This window comes from Symphalangus syndactylus, chromosome 14 (genome assembly GCF_028878055.3).
Source record: "Symphalangus syndactylus isolate Jambi chromosome 14, NHGRI_mSymSyn1-v2.1_pri, whole genome shotgun sequence".
Lineage (NCBI taxonomy): Eukaryota > Metazoa > Chordata > Mammalia > Primates > Hylobatidae > Symphalangus > Symphalangus syndactylus.
In genome coordinates this window covers 31,478,188-31,493,049 of record NC_072436.2, presented here as the reverse complement: position 1 = coordinate 31,493,049, position 14,862 = coordinate 31,478,188, and the positions used below count along the sequence as shown (strand labels likewise).

General features: G+C 39.0%; 1 protein-coding gene across 13 annotated transcripts in view; it reads right to left on the bottom strand.

Annotated features, from left to right (window-relative positions):
- The window catches only part of CTNNA2 (catenin alpha 2), a 1,423,217-nt gene that overhangs the window by 251,519 nt on the left and 1,156,836 nt on the right, over nucleotides 1-14,862 (bottom strand). For all 13 annotated transcript variants that reach the window (XR_010115398.1, XM_063616606.1, XM_063616605.1 and 10 more), the window contains one exon: nucleotides 6,961-7,041. Coding sequence is in view for 12 of the 13 variants with exons in the window: in XM_063616606.1 (XP_063472676.1) it covers nucleotides 6,961-7,041 (81 nt within the window). In the remaining variant the exon portion in view is untranslated. The remainder of the gene's footprint in view (nucleotides 1-6,960; nucleotides 7,042-14,862) is intronic.

Sequence of the window (14,862 nt, the reverse complement as noted above, 5' to 3'; positions counted from 1 at the left end):
AGATGATGCCAGAAGCCATTTCAGGTAATAAAAGGTAACCTCAGCAAGGAGGGGTCAAATGGAACAGATATATTTGGCTACAAGCTGACTGTAAAGATCCACTGAGTACATTCAGCCAGAATCAAGGCGATTAGCTGTTATCATCAGCTCTAGAAACACCTCAATTCAGGCCATAATGGTAGATGCACCACACACTCTAAAATTATCTCGTTTTCAGTGACAGTTTTGGATAAGAATCCCAGTCTAAACATAGCCTCCAACAACAAATATGGGCCAACCTCACTTAACCAGGATGGGTGTAGTAAAATGAATGTTCTGGTGAACTGAAAGGGCATTCTATGAAACAATCTTTGTTATTTAAGTCACCATGGTTGAAAATATTCTAAGTTTCCCTGCTTAGGAATTTCATGCTGAAAAATGTGATGGCATTTTTGTTTCATAATCCTACAGTGGATCTTCCAGTCTCAGGATCACGATTCTTAATAGTATTATTCTCTTTGCTAAAAATAGAAGAAGGTGTTGGGAATTGAACCAAACACAGACATTATCTGGAAGGTGTTTTGGGGCTCAGTCATTGCTATTTACTCCTTCCCTTCCCACTTTTCCTTGATTTCTAGGACCTAGAGAAATTAGTAGAAAAGAATAAATTAGTAGTTGAAGCTTCTACTTCATTTAGAGTTTTCATGTTCATACTTACTTTATAGATCCCTCTGCTCAGTATATTGTACCATTTGATGAAACAATGTTGATCGACCTACTAGGCTCTTTGCTCCTTTGTGTGATCTAGACTTGCTAGTGTCAAGCCAATGTGTGAACAACCAACCATATGCTGGCTTATAGAAATAAACTGAACCACTTCGTGAATTGAATAGTACCTTGACAAAAGAACAGCTAGCCCAAGATGACATTTCAAGAACCGTTTCCAACTGATGAAATAATGTACTTTGGACTTGGCCTAATGACTATTTTCCAGGTGAAAGTAAATGGTGCTCTGACATTTAGGGTTGTTTTCTCAGGATTTTCCTAAGGTAGAGGTAGCGTGAATGTACTACCCATCATCAAGGGATACATCCAAAGGATGGCCTTTCATGGTATTGAGGTCAGGAGTTTGATACCAGCCTGGACAACAGGGTGAAACTCTGTCTCTGCTAAAAGTACAAAAAAAAAAAAAAAAAAAAAAAAAAAATTAGCCAGGTGTGGTGGCACATGCTTGTAATCCCAGCTACTTGGGATCCTGAGGCAAGAGGATCACTTTAGCCCGGGAGGTGAAGGTTGCAGTGAGTTGGGATCGCACCATTGCACTCCAGCCTACTACCTACACTGCTCTGCTCCTCCTGGTATTTTTGATTCTAATTTTTGGTGTTTCTGATTCCATTTCTTTCTTTCTTTTTTTTTGAGATAGAGTCTTGCTGTGTTACCCAGGCTGGATGCAGGGATGTGATCTCGACTCATTGCAACCTCCGCCTCCCGGGCTCAAGCAATCCTCCTGCCTCAGCCTCCCAAGTAGCTGGGATTACAGGCATGTGTCACCATGCCGGGTGAATATTTTTTTTTTTGTATTTTTAGCAGAGACAGAGTTTCACCATGTTGGTCAGGCTGGTCTTGAACTCCTGACTTCAAGTGATCCTCCTGTCTCGACCTCCCAAAGTGTTAGGATTAAAGGCATGAGCCACCATGCCCAGCCTCTGATCCCATTTCTATTTAGCTGTCTCTGGGTTCATGTTTCTTGTATTTCAAATCCCACTTGCTGCATGATCACTTTCTGATCTCCATGTTTCCACAGCAGCTTGATAATCTGACCTAGACTCCAACCTCCAGGGATTGTTAGCAATTATGTAGAGTTTCAGTTTACAGAACACAAACCTTAACACTTGGAGGAACTCAATATTCTGTAATATATTTTGTTGCCATGTAGATAGCCTCATATCCTTATGAAGAAAAACAGATTCAAATCCAGAAATAAATGATTTAAAAATGTTTTTTTTACAATGAACTTAAAAATAATCGGCCCTATCATGAACAGATGTGAGAAAAAGAATAGAATGCCTTAACATTCTCTTTTTTCTGTAATTATTCTGGAAAGTCTCTAATTCACGTTTTGAGAAGCCAGATACCTAAACATAATTGCACTTTTTTAAAAGAGAATCCAATGAACCATAACAGCTGGAGACCCAAGAGATGATATATCACAAACAAGAACCATGTTTTTGACATTTACTATAGTTGTTTTTTTTTTTCTTTTCACAGTGCCTTCGTGCCACCAATTCCAAATCTTAGAGTTGTAGATGTGCTGCTCAAAACCTCAAAGCACTTCTACATATTTATGTGAACCTTCCTTCTTCCCCACATGCATTTCCCAGAGTGCATTAGTATATGGTTGACCCACATGCATATGCTGGTTCTATGGAGAGGCAGGATGGAGTAAAATTTATGAGTACAAGACCCTACAGCCAGATTGCCTGGCTGCAACTTCCATACGTCCACACCCTATATGGCCATGGGTGCTGTACTGGTCTGTTCTCACGCTTCTAATAAAAACATACCTGAGACTGGGTAATTTATAAAGGAAATAGGCTTAATTGATTCACAATTCCACAAGGTTGGCAAGGCCGCACAACCATGGAGGAAGGTGGAGGAAGAGCAAAGTCACATCATACATGGCGGCAGGCAAGAGAGCATGTGCAGGGGAACTCCCCTTTATAAAACCATCAGGTCTTGTGAGACTTATTCACTATCACAAGAATGGCATGGGAAGGACCTGCCCCCATGATTCAATTACCTCCTACCAGGTCCCTCCCATGACATATGGGAATTATGGGAGCTACAATTCAAGATGAATGGGTAGGGAAACAGCCAAACCATATCAGGTATAGTACTTGGCTTCACATCCTCATCTGTAAAATGAGCATGGTGACAATCTTTTCGAGCTAGTGTGTGGATTAAATGTGGTCAATACGTGGAGATAACTTAGAACAGTTCCAGGCACCTTGCAAGGACTTAATACAAGTGGGTTATAAATTAGTTTACATTTTATGGACAGTGATTTTACAAGCTCTCCATGGTAACTGTTCACCTTCAGCCAGAGTTTGTACATAAGGAATTGGGTCAAAAAGGAGACAGCTAAGGAATTTTTTAGTTGTAACTGTTTTTTATTAATCTTGGAAGATTTTTCTGTAGTACTACTTGGAGACACAATATTAATGAATCAGCCTTTAAACATTCCATCCAATAACATGTTTTGCTTATTGATTTTTAATGCCTTGTTATATTACTATTCTAAGTACTCACCCTAATGTAAAAGCATTCTATATATAAATTTTTGTTGTTACAAATGTTTTGATTGTAACAATAGAAATTGAGACCTTTGTCAGGTTGACACTCACTAAATCTCATTGCTGGAATCATTGTGGTGGCTAGTAAGGGTGAAGGAATAAGAATTAGGCGTTTGATTTGTTTTGGGAGTGAAAGAGTTGCTAAGTTTAGCAACATTGTAATGTCATAGATATTATTTATTAGCTTCTCAGAGAGAAATGTCTGGGTGCTGATTTACCAACTTGGAAAAAACGGGGACTAACAAAAGTACAAAAATAATATTCAGAATCAACTAGCATCCCTGTAACTGTAGGAAAAATTAAGAGATCCTACCTAGAATAGTTCACAGGTGGCACAGAGCAAAAGGGAATAGGGGTGCAGCTGGCAGACACTGACTGTGTCTTCTCTGGGGGATGAACAGACCATGTGGGCCACTAGGCACCCAGAAGGGGCATCAGCCAAGAGCTATTGTTTCCACACTGGGCTGATTCCAGAATCACAGCAGTGACAATAGCTCACATGCGGGGCCTGCTGTGTGCCCACAGCTTTAAAATGAGAACACAATGCTTAAAGCTGGCAGTTATCATCCCCTAAATCCATTTTTGATTCTAAAAAAAATACTCCTTAGGAGGATTCTGCTCTACCACTGCTCCCTGTCATGGGTTTGACTGGCAAGATGGATTCATGTTAATCAGTTTTAAATGATACCTTTGTTTCTCTATAATCTTTTTCACCATTTATAATGCCCCAGTTCCTTGGGATATGTTGCCTCAAGAGAGGAGTTCTACTTACCTGAAAATTCCACTTAAACCAAAACCCTTTATATTCAATTAATCTTGATTTCTTTAAGTATCTACAAGTGTAATTCCACTTTCTTTCATTAAGAAAGTCCAAGATAACGATCATGATTGACATTATTTCTTTTCAGTTTGGTGGCTACAACTTTTCAAACCTCCAGGGTCACCCTTCTGAAAAGCACTGCCCAAACTTAGGGCTACGAGGAGGAGGCAGGAGACTGAAAGAGCGGGACATCATGAATGTCACTAGAAATATTTTTTATAAACTAAAATATTTGATTTCACCTTTTTCCCGAATGAGATTCAATCTCTCTAAATATTATACAAAGGAATACATGTGTACAGGGAAGTGGACATGATCACTAAGGGTTCTCTTTTAGAATCTGCTCTAGCATACATTTATCTGTAACTGAAAGAATAGAAAGTATCTCAGCAGTATACATTTGTTTGAGCCATTAGCATTCTCTGAGCCACTATTGTGGAGGGGCTATCAGAGACCCAGGTAACATCTTGTTAATCTAATTACTAGTTACCCAAATCTAAGCTTATGACCTACCTGGGCCAAACAAATTAGTCATTGCATGTTCCATCTGTCCCAGTGCTAGGTAGGTTCAATTTAGATCAGAGAAGCTTTTGTGCCACTACAGGTGTACATGGGGTGGCAAAGAGATGAGAGGAAAGACAAAAATATCTCAACATATGGGCAGGGATGAAACTGACAGATGGGGACCATCGTCATTTTGGAAAGGCAGATTGGAGAAGAGAAAGATGTTTCAACCAAATTCATGGATATGGTATGAAATTATGCCATAACTGTTGGATCTTAATACCATGAAACAATTCTCCTTTTATCCTTATTCCTCTATATTTTGAAGAAAGGTAAGGGAAAAAAATAACATACATGGAATAATTTCAGGAAAGGACACATTCCTTCCACTGCCATCTTACAGGTAGCTCTCTAAGGAGCTTGTCACCTAAGCATTTAAAATTACACCATCATTTTTCACCTTCAAATTTTACCACTGTCCTCTGCTAAAAAGAGTCAGCCCTTTCCAGGAATTGTAACACAAGGGTAAAAATTACTTTTTCATTCCTTTCTAGTAATAATAATAATAATAATCCTGCTATGATTGGTCCATGATTGAAAAGAGCTGAGGGGGCTTGTTCTTGAATGTAAAAAACTGTAATCACTACAGAGACCAAGGGATCAGGAAGATGGGAAGTCCCAGTTCATGAATTTTACCTGGTTGACAATCTAGCCAAAGGCAAGACCTGGAGATGTCCTCCTACTGCTTTTAAAAATCTGTGATTATCAGTCATTGGGACCTCTGACATAGGAATGAGAATATCCCTTAGACTCACACAATCTTATACAGCTTAAAAAAAAAAAAAAAAGAGTTCACAGATCTAGTTTGGCTCCTTACTTTTATAAGACCAAGAGATGAAGGATCCACAATCATGCTGCCAGTTTAGCGGCAGAGCTAACACTAAAACCAAGGGCTCTGATATCTGATTCAGTGTTTTCAACTAATCTCCATCCCAATTCCTGCCACCCGTATAATTTCATATCAAATGGGGATATGTAGAGATGGTCTAAGAGAGCAAATAGATAGAGACCTGGCCATATATTCATTTGCTGTTAGTTACTAATACCTAAAAGGACAATGTTTTATTCTGCCTTATTTCAAAGTAAAATAAAAGGGAATGTTTCCCCCAAAAGGTTTGTTAGCTGGGGAGCTAGAATATTCATATTCCAGAAATAATTGTGATATCTTCTGAAGGACACCAGATCAAGTGTGTCTACACCTTCAGGTGATGTCTTGATAAAAGCCAAGAAGCTCCCCTACAGTCATCAGAAGTGGTGGGTTCCTCTCATTCAAATCATTTCCAAGTTGCTGCTTGGCCATTCTTGCCCAAGCCTCTTGCTAATTTTGTTTGTATTTCACACACTGCAGGAGCAAATGCTGGATGTGGCCATGCTAACCCAATTGTTTCAGCTGCAGAAAATACAGCAGGTGCTGCCATGGCAGTGGCTGGTTTTAGCTGGCTGTCACAATCAACAATTAGTGAATGAGATGGACATAGTCAAAGCTATAGCAGGAGACAGGATTCTGCTCTCCTGGGCAGAAATCAAGAAGAGGGGGTTTTATTATAAATCAGTGGGTGGTATAATCTCTTTCAGAGAAATAGTACTACCAAAGAAAGAGGAGTTCATCATGGCCACATACAAAATCAGGGTTCTAAGGCAACATTTACCAGTGTTCACACAACACTTTCAAGGAGAAAAAGGGCCCTGACCGGAGATTTCTCCCTATTAAGAAAAACAGACCCATCAAACTAATGATGTCATTAGCCATTTTATTCCCTGCTTCCCAAACAACCATCTGATAAGCAAACTTTCTCCTAGATTTATGTTCCCAAGGGAATACACTGGCCAAGAGACCTTAATTAACCCATCAGATTAAGAGTTGTATTTCTCATTAACCATTAGCATTCTGGCTTATCACTAAATTCCCGGGAGTTTGATAAGTAAGAACCAGCAAAGATCAGAGACAGGCTCTTGGCATACCTGGATTTGGAAAACTAAAGACCAGATGTAGAAGTAGTGAATTCATCCAGTCTCCACTGGGACAGATTCGATCTGGGCAGTGAGAAGCCGCCTGCTTGCAACTGGCTCATCTCTGCCCAGCAATCTCTACCTTGCTGATAAAATGGGGTTTTTATTTGTATATGTAGATGTTATAAAGAATAACAACCTCATCGTCATCTCCAAGAAGACACCCTGGAAAAGGATATTGTTGGAAACCACTACTACATATCAGGGACTTAAAGTAAAAATAAAAAATAGTACCTGTCTCCTTAGATCTCTTGTTTTCTTAGTCATCTTATCAATTGCAATGTTGAGAGGATCTCCTTTTTCTTTCCTTCCAGTCTATGAAGAAAAGAGAAATAATTTCTGATTTAGCATATTCGATGTTAGAGACATTAAAAATTAAAAAAAAATCAGGAAAACATGCGATGTTAAATTCAAACAATTTTTTAAAAAGATTATTTTCTTTTTTTATTTTTTTTATTATACTTTAAGTTTTAGGGTACATGTGCACAATGTGCAGGTTTGTTACATATGTATCCATGTGCCATGTTGATTTCCTGCACCCAATAACTCGTCATTTAGCATTAGGTGTATCTCCTAATGCTCTCCCTCCCGCCTCCCCCCACCCCACAACAGTCCCCGGAGTGTGATGTTCCCCTTCCTGTGTCCATGAGTTCTCATTGTTCAATTCCCACCTATGAGTGAGAACATGCGGTGTTTGGTTTTTTGTCCTTGCGATAGTTTACTGAGAATGATGTTTTCCAGTTTCATCCATGTCCCTACAAAGGACACGAACTCATCATTTTTTATGGCTGCATAGTATTCCATGGTGTATATGTGCCACATTTTCTTAATCCAGTCTATCATTGTTGGACATTTGGGTTGGTTCCAACTCTTTGCTATTGTGAATAGTGCCGCAATAAACATACGTGTGCATGTGTCTTTATAGCAGCATGATTTATAGTCCTTTGGGTATATACCCAGTAATGGGATGGCTGGGTCAAATGGTATAAAAAGATTATTTTCAATACATAACTATAACATGATTTGGTCTCTAAAGTTGGTTTTTCCTGAAATAATAATTAAAATTGATAAAAACCAATACGTTCTCAGGATGGTTACACATATGTCCATATTCAACTCCACACAAATCTGTGTTTTCATCCCTCCTCCAGATGCTTAGCAGTTAAGTAAATATAACAAGGATGTTTTGTTTTTGCCTTCAAATACAAATGCTTTGTGTGTCTATATTGTGTAGGCACATTTCTGAACAGAAGATAATTGAGATAATAAAAACTAAATCAAAAAGGATTTTAAGTAAATCACCAGAATTCAGAATTTTATACCAATATTTTTTAAGCCATATTGCAACTTCTGTATCAAATTCAAAAGAGATGCTTTGCTAGAAAATACAGTATTGCCAATCTCTGCTCTGTCACGTAGTGGAATGCTAAAAGTGATAATAAGCAACCCACAGCTTGAGGTCATGAGGAAAATTTCCTTTATGACTATAACAGGCAGAGGTAGAGAAAAAAAAAAGTGTTCTTTAATAAATTATTCACTTGGAAGTTTCACTAGTTTCCTATTTCTTTGCTTTTTCTTCTTTTTTCGGTGGGTACAGAAAAACAATTAAAACTCAACAGAAAAGAATCCCCATTGTCTTTTTAAAAGAGCAACAAGATTCCCATGGATGCAAAGCTCTATAAACTTTATGGATGACAATTATCTTCCCCTTAAAAGACAAATGTTTTCAAAAACCTTGTCAAATTGATTAAATTATCTAAACTTTAGTCAAACACTACAGATTGATTCATTTATGGTGCTAGTGGCAAGTCAATTATTGTGGCCTATTCAGTCTCTATAAAATCATGTAGGTCTCTGCAGTAATTTGCTTATATGATAAAATGAGATCCCAGATCTTAAGTTGTGCCTAATGGGATAACATGATTTGGCAATGCATAAAAATTACCATCCAACAGGTTTCTAAATGTTCTCTTTCCATGGCAAAATCTGGGAAGCATAAAGCGGATACATACATACCAGCTCTCCATAGCTGGGTTTAAAGTAGTCACTCTTCTCTGCCACTTGCTTAATTAACTATTTTTTCTGAACAAATGTCTGATGCACAGCCCTATAGGGTTTTCATTAAAAAGCCCAAAGCAAGGCATATGTGCATATATTTTTAGTCTTCTAAAAGCCTACAATTCCCCATCATCCTTTCCCACTCTCTAAACTCACACACTCACTCTTTCAGATGTAGACACTAAGGTTTGTAAGTAGAAAGAGCTTAAAATACAGTGGCTAACATTTTACAACTTTGAAATATCAGCCTACAAATAGCTCCAAGAAAACAAAAGTATATGGAGAAGAATAACGTGCTGCTCTATCTTTCAAGGGAATGTGGTTGTGCAGTGAGTGTGACTTCAATGCTCTGCCTCTCCAAGTTCAGATCTGCCACAAATTCAGCAGCCAAAGGCTATTCCCTTTCTGTTTGGTTCTCTCCTTGCAAATAGGTTGTCTGCCATCAAAATACAGGGCACCTTTGTGGAGCTCTGGATCATGATCATTCTGAAAATCATAATTTCCTATGGCCTTTTCATTTATTAGAACAAAAAACTTACTTTCAAAAATTAAAAATTATAAGTTTAGTTTAAAACTTGGGTGCAACAGATAGAGGATCGATTACTAAACTTTTCAAAGTAAAAGAACAAAATTGAGACACTTTAGATACACAAAATAATTACTGAGTGAATGTAAATGCCAGACTCTGGGCTTATTCCATCCTGCCAGTGCCATATCTATACAACCATTTTTCAGATGAGAAGAATGAGGATCAAATGGGCCTGGGACTGGTGTGAAGAGAGTGAAGAGGGAGAGAGGGAGTATAATTTAGATGTAAAATTTAAGATGGCACAAAGGAACTCAGTCATCAAGATAAATAATATTTTAATGTAATATATACTTTTTTTTTTTTTTCTGAGACAGAGTCTTCCTCTGTCACCCAGGCTGGAGCGCAGTGGCACAATCTCGGCTCACTGCAACCTCTGCCTCCCAGGTTCAAGCAATTCTCCTGCCTCAGCCTCCTGAGTAGCTGGGATTACAGATGCCTGCCACCATGTCCAGCTAATTTTTTTGTATTTTTAGTAGAGACGGGGTTTCACCATATTGGCCAGGCTGGTCTCAAACTCCTGACCTTGTGATCCACCCACCTCAGCCTCCCTAAGTGCTGGTATTACAGGCATGAGCCACCACGCCCGACCTAATGTAATATTTTTAAAATCAAAACTAATGCAAATAAACCCATGTTGAAAATAAAATATCAAAAATTTAAATAAAGACAGGATCCAATAGGGCTAGGATTAGGGTAGGGTGAATGGGGTGACTTGTGCAAATGCAGCAGCAGATGACATTTTAAACTTTTAAACTTAAAAAAAGTGCAGATATATTTATTCTTTAAAAATGATTGTTTACCTAAAATTCACATTAACTGGGCATCCTGTATTTTTATGTGTTGAATCTGACAATCCTACCCCCAGGGGAAAGAGTCATGTTCAAGATTGTAACTGCAGTTGCTACAGACACGTGTGGGAGGCTTGGTTGCCCCATTCTGTGAGCAGAAGGGCAACATGTGGGATCTGTATCCCTTCTGGCATCAATATCCTGCAACTGTAAAATACACATCCCTTAGATGTGAGGCGTCCTGTTGGTCACTGTGGGGAACACATGAAAAGTGATAGCCACGATTCTCACCATCAAAGAGCTCCTAATACGGGGGAATAGACCAGAACACAAGACCAGAACAATACCAAAAACTGTGCAGAAATTAGCACTCTCAACGACTAAGTTGCTCAGAAGAGGGAAAAGATGTTGCCTTTGGGAAGTCAAGTCACAGAGGAAAGAGAAAATTAGCTGGACCTTAAGCCCTGGGTAAGATTAGAATAGGAAAGAGAGAGGCACTTTCACTGGCAAAAAGAAAGTCATGTAGACAAGAAGGCAAGATGGTTCTGGGAAGGCAGTGAGTGAAATGAGCCAGCTTTTTCTCCATCATGTGAAGAGATCAGTTCGACTAGCTACAGAGACAAATTATTTCTATAAGAGCTTCTTTATAGTATGATTACTACTAACTTTATTTTGATCTGCAAGCCCAGAGAATCTCTCGTAACGTTAGTCATTCCATGTCACTCTTGTCCGGATTCTGCTTGTGTAATATTTGTGATCCTGGGTTTCTCCAGCCTCAAAGTCTTCGGCTGAAAACAATTCAGAAATGCAGTTGACTCGGGAGCCATATTTGTTGTCACTGTACATGAAGGCTGAGGAATGTTAAAACAAGGACTAGCGTTTAGGAATTTGGCCCACCGGATGGGATAGTCAATTTACTGGCCCTTTCTTAGCTCCAATTTTAAAAAATAAGGTATTTGTGTAGGAATAACAATAGTAGCTTGTCAACGTTCAGCTTTGCACAGCAAATGGGGACTTGGAAGCCATTATGTCCTACTTTCTTCAGCTCTGTATGTCTAAATGTGACCATAATTTTAAATTCATCAGTTTAAACTGGACGGGAAGCCAGCTACTGAGAGTGAGACAGACAGAGAAAAGGGGGAGAGATAGAGAGACACAGACACAGAGACAGAGAGGAAGAGGAGAGGAGAAAGGGAGAGAGCAATGGGGGATAATAAGGAGGGAGGAAGAGAGGAGCAGAGACTTGCCTCCTAGCGTCAGCTCCCTATTATTAGCCTCCATGATCCTGGACTAACCATTTACCCCATTTTCTTAAAAAAGTCTGAGTTTTGTCATAAGCACAATGGATAGCATAATATATGCTCTGTCTTCTTCACAAGGTTAGCAGGACGATCAATCACAACGTCAGTGTGCTAGAAACAATAAAAGACATTAAGACTATTCAGGGTACTTAGGAAAGTATTTTTGCTGTGGAAAAAAAATGAAAGAATTGATTTAGAAACTACACAGAAACTATTTTTGGATCACCTGTCCTTCTGCTTTCTCCATCCAGGCAGATAATGTACAAAAACCTTGCTAAAAACTGGTATCCCTAAAGAAAAAGTTCTCTCCCTTTAAAGAAGCAATATTTGGGGCAGTTCATTTTAAATACGCAACTAGTCCAAGATACTTCTAAGAGGTGAAATGAGGGGCAGAATCTCCAGTTCAGTCTTTTACATAGTAGGTCCTGGGACATGTTTTGTTTAGTAACTAAGGATTTGATCATCAAAAGCACATTCTAGTTCCCTAGGAGTCAACCAGAAGCCTCACCTAGCTCTCCATCCCAGACCCTCCAGGCTCTACAAATTGAAAATACTTTAACAAACTGAAGTGAAAGCAGATCTAAGTATTTATTTTGACATCATCACCTAATAATAAAAGCAAAATGTGTGGTGTTAAGTCAGTCATCCAATTATTCCCTGTTTTTGCTGAACAGAATGAAACAAAAGCCAATTAGTTGTAACCACTCTCTGCCAATAACCACCTAAGTGACCTGGCCACTCTCTAGACTCCAAACTTATCATCTGTAGAACGAAAGGGCCAAGGATGAATTATGGAATTGTGAAATATGAGAAGCAGAAAAACCATCAAACACCTGTAACTATACTTCCCTGTTACAGGGAAACAATCATAACACTGCAGAAAGGGCTGGGAATTGACAGGCAGTTGAAGTTTTTCTCATCTCTAAAACGTGGCTAAGTGCTTGCTCCCAAAAAGGAGCATGAAAAGACATAGGCCCTGTAATGTGTTTGGCCAATACCTAACCAGCAGAGTTAACTCAGTCAACGTTAGCTGTCTTTCTTTGCCCGCCTCCTCATTCCCCCTCAAAGATAAGGACAGCAAGGTCTAGAGAGATGAAGTGACTGATTATGATCACCTGGCTCATTAGTATCTGACCAGCACCTCCAGACTCCCAGCCAGGGCTTTTTCCATTCCATATCTAAACAATCTCCCTTCTCTAAAATTTCAGGATTCTGTGATTTTATAGTTTCATGTGTTTCTCTTCAAAGGCTACCAGTAAAATCTCACTTTGAGGTGTATTTCCTTTGCCACTTTTTGTCCACAGAACTTATATGCCTTTTTTGTGCCTGCTCCCCACTTTTCTTCTTTATCTTTACCTGCAGAGAATGAATGTGCAATAGACATAGCCATTTAATAAATATCACTATTAAAAAATGAAGCCGGGCAGGACTACTCTCTACATTGCTGTGGGCACCTTCCCTAGTTGCCATCTGTTGTGCTAGGGAGATGCATGTTTATTAAACTTTATTTGTTTTAGTCTTTGAGAACTATTTTACAAAACACATTTGGGGAAGATCCATGGCTTGAATTCATGAGAGTGACGGGAATAAATTTCCTGACTTGGATTTTTAATAGGAGATCCTTTATTCTCCCATCCTCTGGCTTTAAACTCAAGTCCAGTTTGCTAAACTATCAGATATTACCTTGAAGACCTTTATATTTCCAGTTTGTCCTTAAATAGAAGGATTAAGCCATTAACAGAAATTTCTATTTTTACAATTAATCTTCAGAAAAAGAATATTTTATTTCAACAATTTGTTTTTAATAACACTGCTCTTTGCCCCTTTGCAAAATAAAGGCCCATTCTTTGGCCCACTTTGGACAAGGATCCCCACCCCACTGTCTCCCTATATGAATACCCATCACCCCTTCTGAAATTCTGAAGATGTTTGTAATGGATTTATATAAACATGCTGAATAATACACAACTGATACTGACTCCCTAACTTATAAAACAAAAAGCAACAAAAAGTATTAATTTATGCATCTCTGAAAATGAGTATTTCTTTTTTCTTTTTTTTTTTTGAGACAACTGTCGCCCAGGCTGGAGTGCAGTGGCGCAATCTCGGCTCACTGCAAGCTCCGCCTCCCGGGTTCATGCCATTCTCCTGCCTCAGCCTCCCGAGTAGCTGGGACTACAGGCGCCTGCCACCATACCCGGCTAATTTTTTTGTATTTTTAGTAAAGACAGGGTTTCACCATGTTAGCCAAGATGGTCTCGATCTCTGGACCTCATGATCCACCCGCCTTGGCTTCCCAGAAAATGAGTATTTCTTTAAAGACTGTTCCCATCCCAGCCCCTCATCCTACCATAAACACATAATCCAGTTCTGGGGGGTCTCTCATGGAAGCCCTGGGAATATAAATCGACCATTTTGGTGCTTCCATTGGATCCATGGGTGCACAACAACCATGTTTCAGGGTACTATATTAATATGTAGGACATGGTTGTAAGAAGGTAGATGTTTATCACTTCCTTTCTTTCCCTTGAAGGGACCTGCAGACATGACTGAATGTATAAGGAATCTTCAAAATATTGTGTAGCTGTGACTCTAATATATTAGATGTTTTAGGAGCTAATCAAATGCCCAGTTTTCAAATTGTTGTCATTTGAAAGAAATGGAAGTGAAAACCATCAGAATGCCAGAAAGCAATAATATGCCATGCACTCTATCTCCAACACATTTTGCTGTCATTTAAACGTACAATTTAGACAACAGGAGGGAGAAGAAAAAATTATCTATTGATCCAACAGTCACACTCTCATTTTTGGAGGGTTGCCCACCTATACTGAAACCCTGGATATAGAAATCATATCCTTATTACAGATAGCACCATTATTTATAGAACCTTGAACATTTCATTATATCTTCATATTATGTATAAATCATAGTTGGAGCATGTGGACCTTTCTAAATATACCTTTTCACTAGCAAAGGACATTCCTCTTGGAAAAGAAACAGGCAGTATCTCTTTAGAATGGATGAAAGTTGAACAGTGGCCACAAAGCAAATCTATAATCAACATACTCTGACCACATCACAACCTAGCTTTCTTGGTCTCTGAGGTGGTGGTGGGGATGGCAAGAAGGTAAAGGTGGAGAGGGAAACACTGATGTATCTCTGACTCTTCTCTGCCAGACTGCATCCATTTTCAAGGAAATAATCATCAATGTATAATGTAAGAATATGGTAATATTGGTGAGACTACCAGGCCCTACCCGATAATAGAGCAGTATCAGGATATGCCTTGGATAATGCGCAAAGCAGGACTGGCTCAGAGAGATCAACACCTGTTCTCATCCCCCCATCAACCCATCTATGTTATTTCAGTAGCAGCCCTCCTAACTCCCAACCAAGA